The sequence below is a fragment of the Lissotriton vulgaris genome, chromosome 10 (assembly GCF_964263255.1).
Source record: "Lissotriton vulgaris chromosome 10, aLisVul1.2, whole genome shotgun sequence".
Lineage (NCBI taxonomy): Eukaryota > Metazoa > Chordata > Amphibia > Caudata > Salamandridae > Lissotriton > Lissotriton vulgaris.
Window position 1 is genome coordinate 60,994,213 of NC_141698.1, and position 20,167 is coordinate 61,014,379.

Here is a 20,167-nt window from a genome sequence, read left to right on the forward strand (position 1 = left end):
ACACACAGGAACTGAATCTTGTCAGCCAAATACATTTCTTGGCTTAGTGATTGTTTGTGGAAGCGTTGAGATGTGAGATGTAATATGATTTCACCCTTTAAAAAAGACTATTTCCAAAACGCAGTTGTTATTATTTGAAGGCTGGCTTTGTTAGTCCCAGTAGATCCAGTCCATGACTCCTCAGGCAGGGTCTTCCAGATGTTAGTGACTATAATTAAAGAGTAGCACCTGCGTACAAGCACCAGGCAGCATCTGGACAACGATGCTGCTTTCAAGGGGGTTGACCCCATCGGCAGCAAGACCTACTACAGTGGTCCAGCATGGATGAAATGCCCCCAATCCTAGACTCCCCGTCACCCATTCCACCGCCTTCTTCTCATTTGGTCCCTCCTGCTCTCCATCGCTCTTCTCTCATGCCTTCCACAGCTTTGCCTCCATTGGTCCTCCTTCCCTCCAGTCTCCTTACTTCATCCTCTACATCCTTTCACATGCCACCTCCCATCTCTCGCCTCCATTGGTCGTTATTCCCTCCAGTCTCCTTAATTCCCCATCTACATCCCATCACCTGCCATCTCCCGCCTCCTTGGATCCCCAAAGTTAGCACTGAGGTGGTCTCCGCGGATCACCTGTAAGCTGTTTTCAGCAGACTAACAAACTACAGTTTCATTAAGATGGATTAGGTAATTAGGCTCTTGACAGTGAGAACCCGGACTGTTTCTAAGGAGCGCCTTTGAGTCATTAAGGACGATAATTTGAAGCTCATTAGAAGCCATTCCCAATGCGGAAGGCCCATCCTGGTAACCTCGACAGCTTGCTTCCATCCAGCAAACGGGAAGTCAATGGCACAACGCTTCCCAAAATGGCCACTTTGGCCAACGCATACAAGAACATTGACTGAACTGCTGTCAGTCCGTCAGTCTGATCTGCACAGTCGCACCAAGGTGTGGCAGGATGAATAGCTATCAATGCATTCTGGTGATGATGTGCAAACCAAACAGAGGGTGTTGGGGGATGCAAATGCATGTATCTGAGCTGCACAGAGAGGGAACTTCAGGCTGAAAGAATGCCAATGCATTCGTCAAATCCTTGACTAACCCACACGAAGGGCCCGATTCACAGAATTAACTTAAGACAAAATCCTAAACTTACTACCATTTTGGTATTCACAGAAGGCACTTACTCATTTTGGTATTCACAGAAGGCACTTACTCATCAATGAGTAAGTGCCTTCTTGAATACCAAAATGAGTAAGTTACACAAAATGAGTAAGTTACTCATTTTGGTATTCACAGAAGGCACTTACTCATTTTGGTTATAGCAGAAGACACTTACTCATTATTGAGTAAGTGCCATCTGTGAATATCAAAACGAATAAGTTACTAAAAATGAGCAAGTTCCTCAAAATGAGTAAGTTACTCATGTTGGTATTCACAGAAGGCACTTAATCATCAATGAGTAAGTGCCTTCTGTGAATACCAAAATGAGTAAGTGCCTTCTGTGAATACCAAAATGAGTAAGGACCTTCAGTGAATACCAAAATGAGTAAGTGCCTTATGTTAATACCAAATTGGTAGTAAGTTTAGGATTTTGTCTTGTTAGTTCTGTGAACCGGGCCCAAAGGGAGCCAGAAGCTGTGATTGCAAGCATCTGATCCTGCCCAACCCACACACAGGAGTTGCAAGGCTGGCTGTCAATATGCAACAAAGCCATGCCCTGCACGGTTACCTATGCATGCTTGAGTCATGTGCAATTTACAGACTGGAAGGAAGCACTGCTTTCGATGCATTTTGGATGTGAGGAGACATTTTGTGCTAAAAAAAATAGCGCAAACACCACAAGCGTAGCACACAGAGCTGCTCACATTGTTCCTGCGCATCACACCGAACTTTAACTGAAATTTTGCCCAGATCTTCTTTTCAGTTCCATTTCCTGATGGAGGTCCCGGTTACTATCATATGGTGTCAGGCTCATTTGTGCCCGCACTGCAAGAGTGCAGGGATCCGAGGCAGCAAACTAGTCATGATGCTGATTCCAAATGTCTTTAAGCGCCCAGTAACTCACTGGCGCAAGATAAGGGCATGACGCCCACATCCTGTTACTACCTGAGATGTACACTGACGTGCACTATTACTTATCTGACCTGGTTCAAATGTTAATTACAATCACACAAATGGCAATGACCGGAATGCTTGCAAAAAGTCTAACCACCGGCAATCGCTTGGGTAGCATTCCATGCTATCATTTTTAGTCCAGTGCGCCACCCTCGACAAAGGCCTGCCAGGGGAGGAGCTGGCTCTGGAATTTGGTCTGAACTATTCCTATTGGAGCACAACCAAGGCTGATCTGCATAAGGATGGGTCTAATCTAAGGAGGAATGATAGGCAAAAGAAAAATGGGTTGGAACGCTACCCCAGGTGATTACCAGTGGTAAGACAAATTGCAAGCATTCGTCTTGTCAGGTATAGTGCGTTTGCTGTAACGTTCTAAGGTGCCATGGGTATGCCCAGACATTGGTTCCTTGCTCACCGGATCCAAGCTGCACCAGACCGAAGGAGGAAACCCATCTTGGGTTGGTTGTGTTATTGTTTGGAGAGGACCTGGTTGAGCATGTGAGGATGGACTGTTCCTATAGGAGCATGACCAGGTCTGACCTAATCTGAGGCAGCAAAGTGGACAGAAGAACAACGGGACAGAATTCTACCCCGAGTGTTTTCCAAAGGTTAAACAAATTGTGTTTAAATTTTAATTAGCGAAATTTGCATGATGCCCAGACGTGGGTCCCGTGCTCACAACGCCACTGGAGTCAAGCTATCCTGGCTGATGATGGCTGATAGCCCAAAACCGGTCTTAGGATGCTTTATTCCTGTCCAGGGAAGACATGGCTTGGCAGTTCGGGCTTGACTGTTCCCATGAGGCACAGGGTCAAGACTGATTTGCATATGGCCACGTCTAAACTGGGGTGGCAGAGTGAGCAAAATAACGATGGATTAAACCCAGATCTGTTACTGGGGGTGAATGTTTGACAATGTTCAACATTCCGTCCATCATCTTTTTGTGTTGCATTTTCACCTTAAGTGGGAAGGGTATGCCCAGACGTGGGTCCCGTGCTCACTACGCCACTGGAGTCAAGCTATCCTGGCTGATGACGGCTAATAGCCCGAAACCGGTCCTAGAATGCCTGATTCCGGTCCAGGGAAGACATGGCTTGGCAGTTAGGGCTGGACTGTTCGCATGAGGCACAGGGTCAAGACTGATTTGCATATGGCCATGTCTGAACTGGGGTGGCAGAGTGAGCAAAATAACGATGGATTAAACCCAGATCTGTGAGGGGGGGGGGGGGGGGGGGTGAATGTTTGACAATGTTCAACATTCCGTCCATCATCTTTTTGTGTTGCAAATTTGCATGATTACCAAACTTCAAATTACACAATTTCGCATAGTTTTTACATGCAGAAGACTCTTCTGTGCAGATATTTTCTGATTGAACAAGTCTACTGCTGGGATCCCATGACTTTTTTTTCTAAACAAATTGCATGCGTGCGTGAACAACAGTTTTGCGAGATACTTGCTAATCCAATTTTGTTCTACCAGCATAATGTTTCCACATTATTATGGAATTTCTTCGAGAAAAGTATGCAGTTTCGCACACCTAATCTGTTCGTTCGATGCAGTGACCAGAATAAGCAACATATTCAAGGATTGGAGAGCGGTGTGCTCCGTGTCAAGTGGTGTTTGATGAGCAGCTGCCCACAATATGCCGCACAGGCGCCGGGTGGGGGCGCCCGCCCGCCCGCCCGTCCAGGGGGCATTAGTATGCAGGCAGGAGGACGGCTTAGCATCTCTGGAGAGATTGCTCGAGGGATGAGCTCGGGACTCTCTTGTGATGCTGCCCGTGTGCACGCGGAGCGAGGCTCTTCATCAATCCTGCTCAGCGCGCGACCTCTAGCCTCGCTGCGACAAGCGGCCACACTTGGGTATTCCAGGCAAGATGTCCGCATGGAGGGGAGCGGGGAGGGCGGGGCGAGGCCCTTCGTGGTCGTTGCAGCAGACGCCCTGGAATAGCACACTTGTTGTGCAGAACATGCCCGTGTGCGCGAGGGAAGGCCAGTCCACCCCTGCAGCCCTTGATGAAACTAACGAAGGTCGCACTGACTCCTACGATGCATCCGAGCCTGGGTGGCAACAGTTGGAGAAACTTAGGACTCCGGACGCAGGGCGGCATCCCTCCATCGCAGATTGCTTTTCATTATCTTTCCCAAAGCAGAGATCAAAAGTACAAACACTGCTCCATGACACTGTGTTGTATTGTAATTGCATTTATATAGCGATTACTACCCCTGACGGGGCATCAAAGCGCTTTTTCGGCGAGTAGCACGCTACTCCGGAACCCATAAAGGATTAGTGGTGAATTAGTATAGTGAAACATGCAAGTACATTTTAAGTGGTGGATAGGTTAGTCAGTTATTTGGATTGGAAGGATAGCAAAAGGATAGAGAAGGAAAAAAGGTTTGCATTTATATAGTGCTTGTAAACCCTCATGGGGTGTTTGAAGCACGCTACTCTGGAAACCCATAAAGGATTAGTGCTGAATTCGTATGGTGAAATATGAAAGTAATTTGAGTGGTGGATATTAGTCAGTTATTTGGAGTGAGAAGGATAGCGGAGGGATAGAAGAGGAAGAAAGGTTTGCATTCATATAGAACCTGTTACCCCCCATGGGTGTTGAAGCGCTTTTCTGGTGAGTAGCACGCTACTCCAGTACCCATAAAGGATTAGTGTTGAAAATTAGTATAGTGAAATATGAAGTAATTTGAGTGGTGGATAGGTTATTCAGTTATTTGGGTAGAGAAGGGTAGGTGGCGGGATAGAAGAGGTTTGTATTTATATAGTGCTTGCTACCCCTGATGGGGTTTTGAAAGCGCAAGTAGCACGCTACTCTGGAACCCATAAGGATTAGTGTTGAATTAGTATAGTGGAATATGGAATTTGAGAAGTGAACATGTTAGTCTGTTATTTTGATTGAAAATGATAGTGGAGGGATAAAAGAGTAAAGGATTTTTGTTTAGGTCATTGCAGTAGAAGGAGACTTTTGGATGAGTAAAAAGGAATTTTGGAGGGGAGGAGTCAGAGGGAAGAGTTTAGAAAGGCTTGTTTTAGGGGATCGGTATAGTAAAAGAGGTGTCAGATGATGCAAGGAGGGGTAGAGGCGGAGAGAATCTAGAAAGGGTTATTTTGGGGATCATAGTAGTGCTATAGGGTTTGGGATAATTGAGAGAGTGGATGTAGAGGATAGATTGATAGATGTATAGGATGAGAGATAGGGTAGTGTATTGGAAAGAGTAGTAGAAAGAAGTTTGAGATGAGTTAGAAGGTTGGGCTAGAAGATATATTGAGCGAGGTATAGGCTGAGAAATAGGGTACTGCATTGGAAATGTTCAATTAGAAGAAAGTGATAAATATATAGATCCATAAGTACATTGAAAGTATATAGATACATAAAGGAGATAAGTATCTGTAGATTAAAGATATTGATAGAGGCACAGGATGAGAAATAGGGTAGTGCATTGGATATGCTTTTCAGGACAGTATTGTAGAGCGTTGCACACTGCTCTATAACATCACACCTAGTAGTGTAGAGCACTGCACACTGCTCTATGACGTCACATCAAGTAGTGTAAAGCACCGCACACTGCTCTATGACAGCACACAAGTAGTGTAGAGCGCTGCACACTGCTCTATGACATCACACCTAGTAGTGTAGAACACTGCACACTGCTCTATGACAGCACACCAAGTAGTGTAGAGCGCTGCACACTGCTCTATGACATCACACCTAGTAGTGTAGAGCACTGCACACTGCTCTATGACGTCACATCAAGTAGTGTAAAGCACTGCACACTGCTCTATGGCATCACATCAAGTAGTGTAGAGCACTGCATGGTGCTCTGTGACATCACATCAAGTAGTGTAAAGCATTGCACTATGACATCACATCAAGTAGTGTAGAGCATTGCACTGTGACGACACATCAAGTAGTGTAAAGCACTGCACACTGCTCTATGACGTCACATCAAGAAGTGTAGAGCACTGCACTGTGCCCTGTGACATCACATCAAGTAGTGTAAAGCACTGCACACTGCTCTATGACATCACATCAAGTAGTGTAGAGCTGTGATGACACATCAAGTAGTGTAGAGCAATTGCATGGTGCTTTGTGACATCAAATATTGTGCCATAGCCCACTTCATGCTACACTGTGATATCGCATCCTGTGGTGTAGAACCCTACACACTGCTGTGACATCGCTTTTTGTACTGAACATCATTGTATGCTGCCCTGTAGCATCACATCCTGTACTGTAGGGCACAACACACTGCTCTGTAACATCACACCCTGTAGTGTACAGCATTGCACACTGCTCTGTGACATCACACCCTGAAGTGTACAGCATTGCACACTGCTCTGTGACATTGCCTATTGCTCCGTAAATTAACTCCATGCTGCTGTGTGACATCATATATTGACTCTAGGCTATTGCTTATAGCGCTGTGAGATCACATCCTGTGCTGTAGATCTCAGCACACTACTCTGTGACGTCATATACGGTACTGTAAATCGCTACACACACTGCTCTGTGTCATTACATTACACCAGGTAGATCACTGCACGTAGGTCATTGACATCACATCCTGCATGTGTAGATCACATCACACTACTCTGACGTCATGTATTGTACTGAAGATCACTGCACGCAGGTCTTTGACGTCACATCCTGTGCAGTAGATCACAGCACACTACTCTGTGACGTCATGTACGGTACAGTAAATCGCTACACACACTGCTCTGTGTCATTACATTATATCCAGTAGATCACTGCACGTCATTGACATCACATCCTGCATGTGTAGATCCCATCACACTACTTTGACGTCATGTATTACACTGAAGATCACTGCACGTAGGTCTTTGACGTCACATCCTGTGCAGTAGATCACAGCACACTACTCTGTGACATCATATACGGTACAGTAAATCGCTACACACACTGCTCTGTGTCATTACATTATATCCAGTAGATCACTGCACGTCATTGACATCACATCCTGCATGTGTAGATCACATCACACTACTCTGACGTCATGTACTGTACTGAAGATCACTGCAAGCTGATCTTTGACATCACATACTGTATTGTACATCAATGCACAATGTTCCTGTACATCACATCCTCTACTGCAGAACAGTGGACGCTATTCTGTGACATCATATACTGTACTGTAGAGGTTTAACAGAAAGAATAGAGGCAATAAGAACAAAAATGTTCAAGTTGCAATGATATTCAATTTACTATTTTCAGTGTGAGCAGAAGATTCTTCATTTCAGTTTCTCCAAAATCAAGTGGACATAGCCAACACGTTTCGCCCAATAAAGGCTTCTTCAGGGCACTGTAGTGTACCAACACTAGATCTGGATCATAGTAAGAGACGCCAAATCTCTACTGCAATTATTTAAATCCTCTCAGTGTTCCTTTTCTTTTGCTTCCTTACACCGTTGCCTTATATAGTTCAATAAACGATCAGGGCTTATTCAGTAGAGACAGGCCAGTGTATATGGGAAAACAGCCATAGTTTCAAGTAACAGGTTTCAAAGTCGAAGGTTGTAGCACCCAGTTCTCCCCAAGTCGTGAATGTCGTCCGAGACTGAACTGTAGAGCACTTCACACTGCTCTGTGATAACATATTTAGTAATGAAGACATTTCAGTGACGATTCATACTATAGATCAGTGCACACTGACCAACACTCTGAACTGAACACCGTACTAGAGGTCAGTACAGAGTGCTTTGTCGTGCTGCCTCCTCATCAGAACAAGGCCTACACTGCTCCGAGGGGCTAGCTCCTCACGGGTGATCACTGCTCACAGAGCCACAATGACCTCCCCAGATCACCACATATCACAGCTTGGGTGTGTACTGAAGATGCAGAGCAGTACTGTTGGGGTACCTGCGCTAAGGGAGGCAGGGGGAGATGCTCTTTGGTTGGCAGGTGACTTACCATCGTTTGAAAACAGGAGTGAAGCTGAGTCAGGAAGGGCGGTTTCCCGGATAGCGCCAAGACGCGCTTCTCCACCAGCGTGCACTCCACGTCATCATCCTGGATCACCACATCCTTCTTCAGGATCTTCACCGCATACAACTCGTCCGTACCCTTCCGCTCACATAGAATGACCTGAGGATGCACGAGACCAGAGCGGAAAGAAGGCCAATGGGGAAGACGGGAGCATAGAACCAACAGATGGAGATAGGGACAGGTGGAACCGGAAGTGGTAGAGAAGACAAGGGTACCAGGAAATGACATAAAAAAGAACAAGGTGGGTGGAGCGTGGTCCCGACATGTGTAGAGTAAGGTGAGGTGAACAGAGAAGTGGTAGAGCAAACAAGGGTACCAGGAAATGACATCAGAAAGAACAAGATGGGTGGAGCGTGGTCCCAACATGTGTAGAATAAGGTGAGGTGGAACAGGAATGTGGTAGAAAAGATAAGGGTATCAGGAAATTACATCAGAAAGACCAAGATGGGTGAAGTGTGGGACCCACACAGTGCGAACAGAGCGAGGTGGAACAGAGAAGGGGTAGAGACGACAATGGTACCAGGAAAAAATACCACACGGAGGGGGACAAAGACAAGATGTAGTATTGTCACAATCGGGAAATTAAAAGAGAGAAGGGCACCGAGAAATGTCAATAGAAAGAGATGGAGGAAGCGAGGCATAGACATTGAGAGATAAATACATGACATTGGAATACAAAAGGGAAAAGGAAAATGGGAGCGAGGAAAGGAAAGGTAGATGGTGGGGTGGAGGAGGACTCCGAGAGAGATAAGAGGAGAGAGGAAAAAGAAAGAAGAAGGAGAGAGGAAAAGAAAACAAATCTTTATTTCTGTTATGTGATCTGCTATTCATCAGTTTCTAATAAACAGGAGACTTCTCTTCACTTAGAAATACAACGGGAAACACATGGACTAAAATAAAGACTCAACAGGTGCAGCCACCAGGCAGAGATCTATCACAGCGCCCTTCATGATTGAACCTTCTGCCTTCACACCACTCCAGCAAGGTATCACACAAGGAATAATGCCAGCTGCCAGCCCATCAGATCAATGCTACCCCATGCGCTTGAAGCCATGCCAGGGCACTCCGACGCCCATCATCACAGGTATATTCATCATGTCTCTCAAAGGAGGGAGAGGACTGGGCATCTTGAAAGAAACAGTTGTCTCCTGCGAAAAGCCCACTTTTTAAGCCAAAACCCCTCGGCCGGAGTAATAGTCAGATGTTTATGGCCAGATGCCAAAGGAAGGGATGCTCTATAGTGCAGCAGTCTGTTGTAAACACTCCCAAAGATCCCACTGATTCATTTTCTAAAACTCACTGAATCCATAGACCATCAGCTGGGAGCCCGAGGGTGAGAGCCTTCCTGTTTTAGGGACTAAAACTAAATACAATGTAAAGACGGTACTTTGCAAGTCATTCCTAAAGGAGACAAGTCGTGGTCTGTATGATATTAACGTACAAGAAGATATAGTTTAGGCATTGTTTTCTTGCTGAGAATTAGGCAAGTTAAAGAGAAAGTATTTGTGCCCAAAATGTGGCTAAGAAGAGTTAGAGTCCCATACATTGGTCCCATTGCCTGCCTCTTTTAGAGATGGGGGGCCAGCTAGGTCCCCAATGCTGGAGCCTCACCTGGCTCTGCTGTCAGAATCCCCTGATCTGGGTGCCTGGTACCCAAAGGACCATTGGGTTCCAGGTCTAAGCATCTATATTTATGTCGCCTGCAAACAGAAAAATGCTGCCTTCAAATTTCCACGCAACAAGGTGATTCATGGGAAGGATTTGCTAAAGACGACTGCCCTGTTTGCACCCGCTTACTCTGTGCTTATTTACTAATGTCAACACTGTGTGCCACCAACAAACCAAAGTACCAGAGCACCTGCTCCATCAATGACTGCAGCACACATCCTTAAGGTACTGTGAGAACAGACTCCATCCAACAACACAGCACACACCCCTACCTCAATCACCAACATTAGCACCACAACACCCTTCCCAAGGAGCACCAGCCCTATCAGCACAGGCCCCTTCAGCGCTGCAACGTCTGCCTGTGACAGTACTACAGCTGACGTAACAACCGTGGCAGTCTTTTACGGTCTACGAGTGTCAATCAAGAAAGCGCGTCACTCATAGTACCGCAAGACTGCAGCCCGCCTTTGGGTCACAGTACTAGTCTTCTGCGGCACCCTGTCCAGCACAGGAACTATTTGCTTATAAAGAAACAGTTGAAAGCCATACTTCAGTTTGTCTACGTTACCTGCCTTTCAGTGCCCTACCACCACTCCAGCCCTCAAGGACTTGCACTAACATGCCCACATTTTTTTAAAGCATTTTATTCGTTTTCATGTCAACATGGCATTTACAGTGCAGACACTCTATCCAGTATGTATATCTTTGACACATGCTCTTTAGGACCTGGTACACTATTGGCCACATTTCACAATCGCCTGTCAACTTCCCCCATATCATCTTAAAGGTATTTGCATACATTCCTGCCATGGGGTCAGTCCATATGTTGAAAGTGTGTGTGTGTGTGTGGGAGGGGTGGGGGAGGGGGGGGGGGAAGTCTCCTCATAGGAACCTGGAAGCCTAGTGTTAATATTGCGTTGCCCACTCTATGTAGGCATATATTTGGTTGTCTTCTTGCATCGCCTCCAACCACCCCCCTCCCCATTAAAAAAAAAAAGTGGGGGCATCCCCTATCTTTATAAATTCGTTGTCCAATTGCCATACAGCTGTCCATCTCTCTCCTCTTATCTGTCACATATGGTACATCTGCACGCCCCCATTTCTGTGCTATGTCCCTTCTGCCCACTGAAAAGCCCAGACTGATACATTTTTGGGTGTAGCTTGTTGCATCCAAGAGTGTTGGGGGGCATTTACCTCTAAGGCGATTAGTGTGATTGCAATCAGATGTTGTCCCACCGCTCTCCCATACTCTTGGATTTTAGGACAGCGCCGTATTATATGACAGAACGTGCCTTTCTGCCCATATCTTTTTTTTTTTTTTAAAGTTTTATATAGTGCGAACTCGACCCATAGGTATTGGAGCGCTTTACATGAGCACCAGTTACATTACACAGGAACACATTCATTTTTTTTGGGTAGACATAGGGAGATTAAATGATTTGTCCAGAATCACAGGATGTGGAGTCGACCCTGAAGCTCGATTCTTGGTTTCCCAGCTCCAAATTCATCAGTCTAACCGTGAGACCACATCCTCTATTACACTGTTCGTATATGCCCTTACTGGGTAGAGCGGAGATGCTTCCGAAGGTCTGAATAGGAGTATGAGGGATATTTATCGCAGCTGATAAATAACGATACAAGTTATTTATCTGGGGTGATAAATAGCACCTATTACGAGATTCTGGGGAATAACATTCAGGTTCTGGCGTTTAACGCATCAGAATTTTGCAACAGTACATACAATATGCTTTTCCCCTGTTAAACTTCGACAGGTTTGACCTGCCGACATTTAACGAAGGTTGAGTTACCTACCGCATCCGATAATTATCAGATACTTTAAATAACACTCAACTTGTAATTCTGACCCTTGTCCATACAGGGGTTTACGCAGGGGTTAGAATATAAATACACCTTACGTAACAACCCACTCATAATCTGGCTCATAGTATTTCTGGATGTTTGAGAGCGCTACCCCATCTTAACAATTGGATTGTAGTGTTATGCAAAGTGCTTTGCGTAGTGCCAAGCTTGCCCGTATCAGTGTCCTTACTATGTGGTCGAGTTTTTGAAAAACACAGTTTTGGTACCTTAAATTTACTGTTCTGTAGAATGAATGTGAATCTGGGATAAACAATCATTTTATACACGAGATCGGAATATTAGGCCAATCTTCCACATCATCCTCAAGTTTGCAAAGTAGGGGGCTTGAATTGTCATCGTAACGGGCTTGTGCATCTCTTGATATCCATAACCCCAGATATTCAAGGTGATGGGGTTAAATTCTCAGTGGTAAGGGCATGTTCTCACCAAGGGTCCTTCATCCCACTGGGTGAATCGGGGATTTCTCCCAATTAATGCTCAGTCCTTTGTGTTCCCAGTAGATCTCAAACATTTGTTTGAGCAGTTGAGCATCATAGAGAGGTGTCTACATCAGCTAGATTTAACAGAATGTTATCCGTGTAAAGTGAAATTATTTTGTCCCAGTCCACCCTGAGGTCCACACTCAAAGATGTGCATCTAGTCTATTCTAATTAGCCGATGGATCATCAGCCGGGGAAAATGGCATCGGAGACAGCGGGCACCCCTGCCTTGTGCCCTATTTAATCCAAAATCCCCTAGATAGTGTACTGTTATTGTTGACTTTCGCCATACCGTCTTCATAAAGCAGCCTGATCCATTTTATGAAAGTTGGCCCTAAATACATTCTGTCCAAAATGGCAAAGAGAAAGGACCATTCAACCGAATCAATAGAAAAATGCCCATATTTTCTTCTCACTTCTTGGCAGGACCAAAAAGCGGACTCCTGAAGATACAAGTTTCCCAAATATTTGCTGACGAGTTAGAATAATACGTTTTTCTTTTGGAACCGGACGCCCCGATCCTACATCTGGGAGACATTTGTCCCATTTACTCTTTGTTCTACTCATTCACCGAACCAAAGTTTGACATGGAGAACTTTTATAACAAGTTTTTGACACGCTAAGATTTACTTCTCGTACCATTTATTCATCTTACCCAAGTTTGACATGGAGAACTTTTGGAATAAGTCCTTGACACACTAAGCACTGAAGAAGTCCCAAGAGGGACGAAACGTGTCGGCTGTCAACTGTGCTGTCTGTTTTTAAAGAACAACCATTGAATAAAAAGAATAAAGAAAAAAGAGAAAATATTTTTCTAAGAAAAACGACTTGCTACGCAATTCATTTGGGAGATACCATTTAGTTTTTTTGATTATGATAGACTGTGGATAGAAATATTTTGTTTTAGAATAATAAATAACCCCTCCTCGAATAATTGATTCTATTTCCAAGCCTTCTCTCCACTTTTGAGGGGAAGCATCAAAATATGGATGTTCCAGGAGGCAGAGAAACACGAGGAGACGTAAATGGTTAGAACTCCGTCAGCGGCTGCAGCCAAGGCGGCATCCATATTGAGCTCCCGCCAGGAGGAAGCTCTGGTTCAGCGCTGAAGTCATCAGTTTTCCCTGGTGGGGGACTCTTGCCGCCGTGCAAGATCGTGTGTTCTGTGGATGTTCATAAGTGATCGTGCCGATCTGGAGATTTATTTAATAGAACGAGCCTTGGCTCCAGACGCCTCCTGCTGCCCGTATCCCGTCTCATTAATCACGCCAAAGCGGCTGGAGCTCCCCAAGGCCCAGTGACACCCCGACCATTATGAAGATGCACAGTTTCAATTTAGCGCGGCGCAGAGGAGCCAGCCTCACCAAGCCAAAACAACACTGCCTTCATCTTTTTTCTTCTTTCTGGTCAATACAAACATTTACAGCTACCAGCCCAGCAGAATCTCCCTCCTCATCATGGCCTGGCCAGAAAATGGAGGTGTACTTTACCAGAAGCACCTCTAGAAATTTCTAGAAAAGAGTGGATAGAATTTACAATTACTGGAACTTAATCCTCTTTTGTGTTTTGGAGAATAAAACATGTTGAGACAGAAATTAAGAAAGCTCTGTATGCAGCAGCAAAACAATTTCCTCCTGTCATATAGATCAGGCACAGCAAGAGCAGATACAGTGCAATTACATCAACACAACAAGCACAGCAGCAAAGCAAGCTTTTTCTGGGAAAACACCACAAGATACAAGATTAGCTGCCTATCAATTCTTTGCCCCAATCCTTGCATTATGAGCAGCGGTGGCTCCTCTGTGAAAAGTGAGGAGGGTCACCTCGCCACCTAAATTGCCCCCAAAAGCCCCAGAGATGAAAAATAAAATGGAAATAAAGTTAATTTATTACCATTATATTTTTGATCCCCCCCCCCCCGTTCCTAACCGAGGGTCTGATCGGGGCTTGCAGAGTGACAGCAGCAAGGAGGAGGGTAGGCTACCGGGGCACTTTTCAAAGTGCGCATGTCCCTGCCGTCTTGCGATGGCCAGCCAGGCATGCGCACTTTGAAAGCTCTAACCCAGCTGTCTAGTGCAAGGCTCCATTGTCCTCGGGAGTGGTGAGAGAGGCAACTTGCTCCAATCCTGGCGCTTCTCTCATGCTGGTGTGAACAGCACTGGGATTGGTTAAGGCAGTTGGCTGAAGCCTACATCGGACTGCAGCAGCAGGAGGAGGGGGACGTGCAGCGAGGAGGATGCCGTGTTTAAGGTGTTTTTTTTTCCCACCTCCCATTTGCCCGCCCCACCACTCCCCATAGATGCCAGCCGCTATTGATTATGAGGTGTGTCCACACGGAACACTGGCCCTCTTCTTACCTACATAAAATTAAGCTGCTCCACCTACAATACAGCTTATAAACAGGCCCACTGTAAATCTGCGATTCAACAGCTTCAGAGCTTTTCTACATAATATATGTAATTATTGCACATGCCACTTAATCCGCCATCTGCGACATTATTTGGATATTTCAAACAAAAATATTTCTAAGTTGATCAAAGAATTGCAACACATAGAGCCGTGCAGCGGCAGCCTCTTTGCAAACCTTACTCTTTCAGTTGCTTTCTGCTGTACTCCGATGGTAACTCGGTACAGTATTAATGTGTGTTAAAATGGCAAAATAGCAAAATAATACTGTCAAAGAATGAGCCATGTCATTTACCATTTAATGCTGCACAACTTAGTTAATGCTCCTGCCTAACTCTGCAGGCGCTGCTTATAACGAAGCGCGCAGTGGTCGAATGCTACAGTGTGGCTAGCCTGCAACATCTAATAAGGACCCACTGAAAGCCCCCTCTCATTGAAAAAGACCTTCTTTTATTTATTTTACAGAGTTTTATATAGCGCAAACTTGACCCGAATCGGGTATCAGAGCACTTTATATGAGCACCAGTTGCATTACATGAGGACATATTCATTTTTGTTAGGCACTGGGAGATTAAGTGATTTGCCCAGAATCACAGGATGTTCAGCGTCATTGCCGGGACTCAAACCCAGTTCCCCAGATTTGAGGTCAACTGCCCTAGCCAAGATGGGTGGGGGGCCCTGATGGGTGGATAACACGCTGAAGTAGACCCCCGGTGTGTGAAGGTGGTGGCGGCCATGCCTGCTTTTTGTGGGAAACACAGCTGCAGGTAGGTGTACTTGTATGACTGCGTTTCTACCAGTTCTGAATTTCCTCCGTGTCCATGAGTCAGCAGCAGGCATTTTACTACTGTCAGCCATCTTTCAGTAGGGTGATCAGTCTGGGCTGAGCTAACAAGTTGTGTTTTGGGAACAATGATGCTCCATGGTGCCAACTTCTTTTAAATGCTGCAATGCATGCTGGGATTTGTGGATCCAAGAATGTGATGTGGGGACATTTTCTACCCCTGGGATGATTACCTAAAGTAACAGGACCAGAGAAGGTTTGCTGAGCATATGTCTATATCTGTATGTTTAAAGTAAACTGATTGCTATGTTTTAGATCAGCTGAATCCTTGAAAAACAGCTAATGTTATCCTGTTATCGGGGTAAAGGATAATGAATATAATGACAATCCTTTTTAGCAAATATACTTTATGAATACTGTTTTTAATGATTGGTTTTAAGACATTTGGGTAGTTTTTATCTGGGTGTCTTTTTACCGATTGTTTATAGGAGTGTCACGGAGTGTAGCTTATTTATATTCAAGGGTTCCTTATATTTGCTCATTGACTTTGCGCACTTGTTGACCAACTACAAGGTTCCGTATTTCCACAATTATTTGATATGCATACATTGTTCACTATCCATATTGAATCTTCATCATGCTTCCATTTTGCACTTTGCAGGCATTAGTCACTTTACTACCAAGTACTTAGGCATATGACACTTTCAATCATAGTATGTTGCACCATGGCACTTTATTCTTAAATGAAATTTTAATTGAATACTCCTGGGAATATAGTACTGTAGCACGATAGCACTTCATCTTTCAATTACATTTTTTAATTGAATGTTCTCTGGAAAGCTACAAAGAATATGCTATAGTTTATTGGTGCAATATTTTTCTTAACTATGATATGATTATTGCTTGGGGAAATTCCAGTTTAGTGACGATAAAATGTTGTTATGCTATGTTTATCAATTTATGTTATCGTTTGTTACACATAGAGGTGAGCACTTATTATGTTATAATTTTTTAGTGCATCACAAGAGTTGGACACTAAAGAGACAATATAAAAAAAAGCATTTATGCAAACAAAGTTTTTGTCTTGCTCATCCTCAAAGTTTAAGAAAAATAGTTTTTCTTGATTGGATAATGCAATTATTCTGTATGCATTTAGGCAGTTATTCATAAAATATCCAAAAATGAGTCTTTGGTCAAAAGTATAACAAGACAATGTGAAGGTATTTAAACCCGAAAGTAATTTGTCTATGTCTATGCACAATGTGAGAAAAAATGTGATGCACTAGCACTTTAAATTTGGGACAGTCTCTGTGCATGGTCAGGTGATCATGGCCGCTTGGACGGCCGAAACGCGTCTTGACAAATGTGGGAGATAATAAAATAATGCTGGATAACAAAGTTGGTCTACGCTCGTGATTTCCGCGTGTAAGCGTTGTTTTTTGCCGAGTTGAAGCTGATTATATATATATATATATATATATATATATATATATATATATATATATATATATATATATATATATATATATATATATATATGTACCAATTTTGCTCCGAGGAACAAACATGAGCCGCACTCTGTGTGGAGGTCAGAAAGCTTTATTTTTCCGGCATTGTCCTGATATATTTTGGTCTATCCAGACCTTCGTCAGAGGACCGCCGCTACATCACGGGACTCCAAAACGTGACCTCATTCAGCTCTCGGCGTTTTTAGTCCTGTTCCTGAAGCCCCCTAGTGGATTCTTGGATGGTAGGGAAACGCACATGCTGGTACTTGTGGTCCGTTGGGGTGACAAAGTTCCTCCCCTTCAGTGGGTGATGTGTTTGCTGCAGCCTCCACAATCCACTTGCAAACAGCCTTTTGTGTTGCGGGGGAGCCAAGCCAAAGCCCAGTCCTTGGCGGCTGCCAGCTGCCTAGATTGCTTTCGCAGTCAAAAGGTTTCGGTCCAATTTGGGCAATATGCTGGCGCTCTTGTCGGCGGTGTTGAGCTCTTAGGCAGAACCACGCCTATTTAAATGTACCAGTTTTGCTCCGAGGAACAAACATGAGCCGCACTCTGTGTGGAGGTCAGAAAGCTTTATTTTTCCGGCATTGTCCTGATATATTTCGGTCTAACCAGACCTTCGTCAGAGGACCGCTGCTACATCACGGGACCCCAAAACATGACCGCATTCAGCTCTCGGCGTTTTCAGTCTTGTTCCTGAAGCCCCCTAGTGGATTCTTGGATGGTAGGGAAACGCGCATGCTGGTACTTGTGGTCCGTTGGGGTGACAAAGTTCCTCCCCTTCAGTGGGTGATGTGTTTGCTGCAGCCTCCACAATCCACTTGCAAACAGCCGTTTGTATATATATTTTCCTCTCTCATGCTTTATGATTCAGCTTACATTTTATTGTATAAAGTTACATCACTGATTGAATGAATTATGTGACAGTGAGGAATGTGTAGCCGAAACGCGTCTGTCCATTTATTCGTGTAACCCAATAAATCTTTAAAACGTACTTTGTCAGTGTGCGCCTCGAATCATGAGTTTTGGAGAGGTCACATGCTGGGAAATATACATATATATATATACTAGCAGCCCGTTCCGACGTTTTCCGGGGATGAAATGTTATGTGTGTAATGTTTGTAATGGTAAATTGTAATTTATTTTTAAATTTCACGGTATACAACATTTTTCGTCTCATTTGAATGTGGGCGTAGAATAAATTGATTTTGCACATTGCCGGACCTAGAGAGTGCTACATATAACTGTCCATGAGTGAAGCAGTCTTCTCTTAAGTTGAATGAAGAGGGAGTAATGTTTCTTTAAGGGCTTTATCCACTTGTGCATGCAGTGTTACAAAGAGCTTTTTTGATATGTGCCTGTTTAGCTGTCCCGTATTTGCATGTCCTTAGTTCTGTGTGCGTCCTCAGCTTTCATTTTTAGGTCTCGCCTGTCGATGCGCATGCGCATCGAGCAAGCGAGACTATGGGGGCTTATCCACTCTTTATCCACTGCAAGGAATGGTGGCGATTCCTTGCAGTGCCCGTGACTTTTAAGCTCAATGCGCATGCGCATTGAGCTTAAAAGCGCGTGCACGTCCGTCTTGTTTTACCCGCTCCGCCCCCTCCCCTTCCCGCCGTGTCGCATTTCTCATCCCCCCTCCCCTCTCCTCCATCCGTCTTGTTTGTTTAATTTAACCCGCTCCGCCCCCTCCCCTTCCCGCCGTGTCGCATTTCTCCTCCCCCCTCCCCTCTCTTCCCTCCGTCTCGTTTGTTTAATTTAACCCGCTCCGCCCCCTCCCCTTCCCGCCGTGTCGCATTTCTCCTCCCCCCTCCCCTCTCTTCCCTCCGTCTCGTTTGTTTATTTTACCCGCTCCGCCCCCTCCCCTGCCCGCCGTGTTGCATTTTTTTTTAAATCCCCACTTCCCCCCTACCCCCCATCAATGCCAACACTGACGCCGTGCTAAAGCCCGCTCTCCCTCCATTTACTGGCCTTTAGCAGCCTGTGGCAGCAGAGGACATGTAAAAGCAAGGGCAAGTATAATAAAGCTTAACTTAGTATTGTAATGTTGTCCGTGTGATCTCTTACCCTGCATTCCAGTCACTACATCTAGCTTACCTTTTACTGCCACTAGTTCTTCTGCATGGATTGTATAGTCATACGGCGTATTGAGCTGCCAAACAGAGAAACCATGCCATGACATAGTATCATCTGATACAAAGAGCGCGTTAGGAGGTGGAATTTTGATGACAAAATACCATCACAGCTTTACTCTCGGTCTCTCCCCTCGGCCAATGTCACCATACTTGGGAAATGTATACTCTGAAATATCGTGTACTATAATGGTACGGTCTCACCCATCCCTCAACAAATAATAATTTTACCGTCGTCAGATGTACACAACACATTAAAGAACAGGGCGGGGTCAAGGTGTTATCAGAAATAGAGCGCCCTAGGGCAGAAAAGAACACCCTTTCAACCCAATGTCCGTAACCCTGCTCCAAATAGCATAGAGTATTCCTCCCGCCGATTGGTTCAGTCACCCGCCCGTCAAGTTTAGCTCTCCTCACCCGAAAGCCCCGCGGCCCACTACCCGGATCCGCTCGTACTTCTCCATTTCTAGGAACAAACTTCCATCGTCTCCTTGGTAACGCTTCCGGGCTAGAGATTGCCGTCATAGACACAAAAGACAGACTCACATGAACCATGGAGCGAGGTGCCGTGGTCAGAGAATAGAGACTTTCTTTAGAGTAGCGATCGAATGGCGTTTTTATTTATTTATTTAATGCGACTTTTATAGCGCGAACATTACCCTCAACCCCTCACCCTCAACCCCTCACTCACCCTCACTCTCACTCATCCTCAACACCTCACTCACCCTCACTCACCCTCACCCTCACTCACCCTCAACACCTCACCCTCAACACCTCACCCTCAACCCCTCACCCTCACTCACCCTCACTCACCCTCACTCACCCTCACCCTCAACCCCTCACCCTCACTCACCCTCACCCTCACCCTCACTCACCCTCACTCACCCTCACTCACACTCACCCTCACACAGTGCAATAGTTCTCAGACCATTTCAGTTAGAGCTTTTAGAAATGTTTATGGCTTTTTTTATTTGTAATACTTTAGCATTGGCTACAGGAAACAAAAATGCTAAACATTTACAAAAAAAACCCATAAACAATTCTAAAAGCACTAACTCTAATGGTGCGAGACCTATTGCATTTCCAATGCTTGTTTTTCTTTTCATTGTTGTGTAGTGTGTTGGTTATGTAATTTCCAAGCGCGTTGAGTTAGACGTTAATGTGACAGTGTCCCTTCAATTTAT

At 44.9% G+C, this 20,167-nt stretch overlaps 1 protein-coding gene across 2 annotated transcripts in view; it reads right to left on the minus strand.

Moving 5' to 3' along the window:
- PRKCB (protein kinase C beta) overlaps positions 1–20,167 on the minus strand; it is a 963,846-nt gene that overhangs the window by 308,058 nt on the left and 635,621 nt on the right. For both annotated transcript variants that reach the window (XM_086940462.1, XM_086940461.1), the window contains exon 10: positions 8,054–8,227. In XM_086940462.1, coding sequence (XP_086796588.1) covers positions 8,054–8,227 — 174 coding nt within the window. The remainder of the gene's footprint in view (positions 1–8,053; positions 8,228–20,167) is intronic.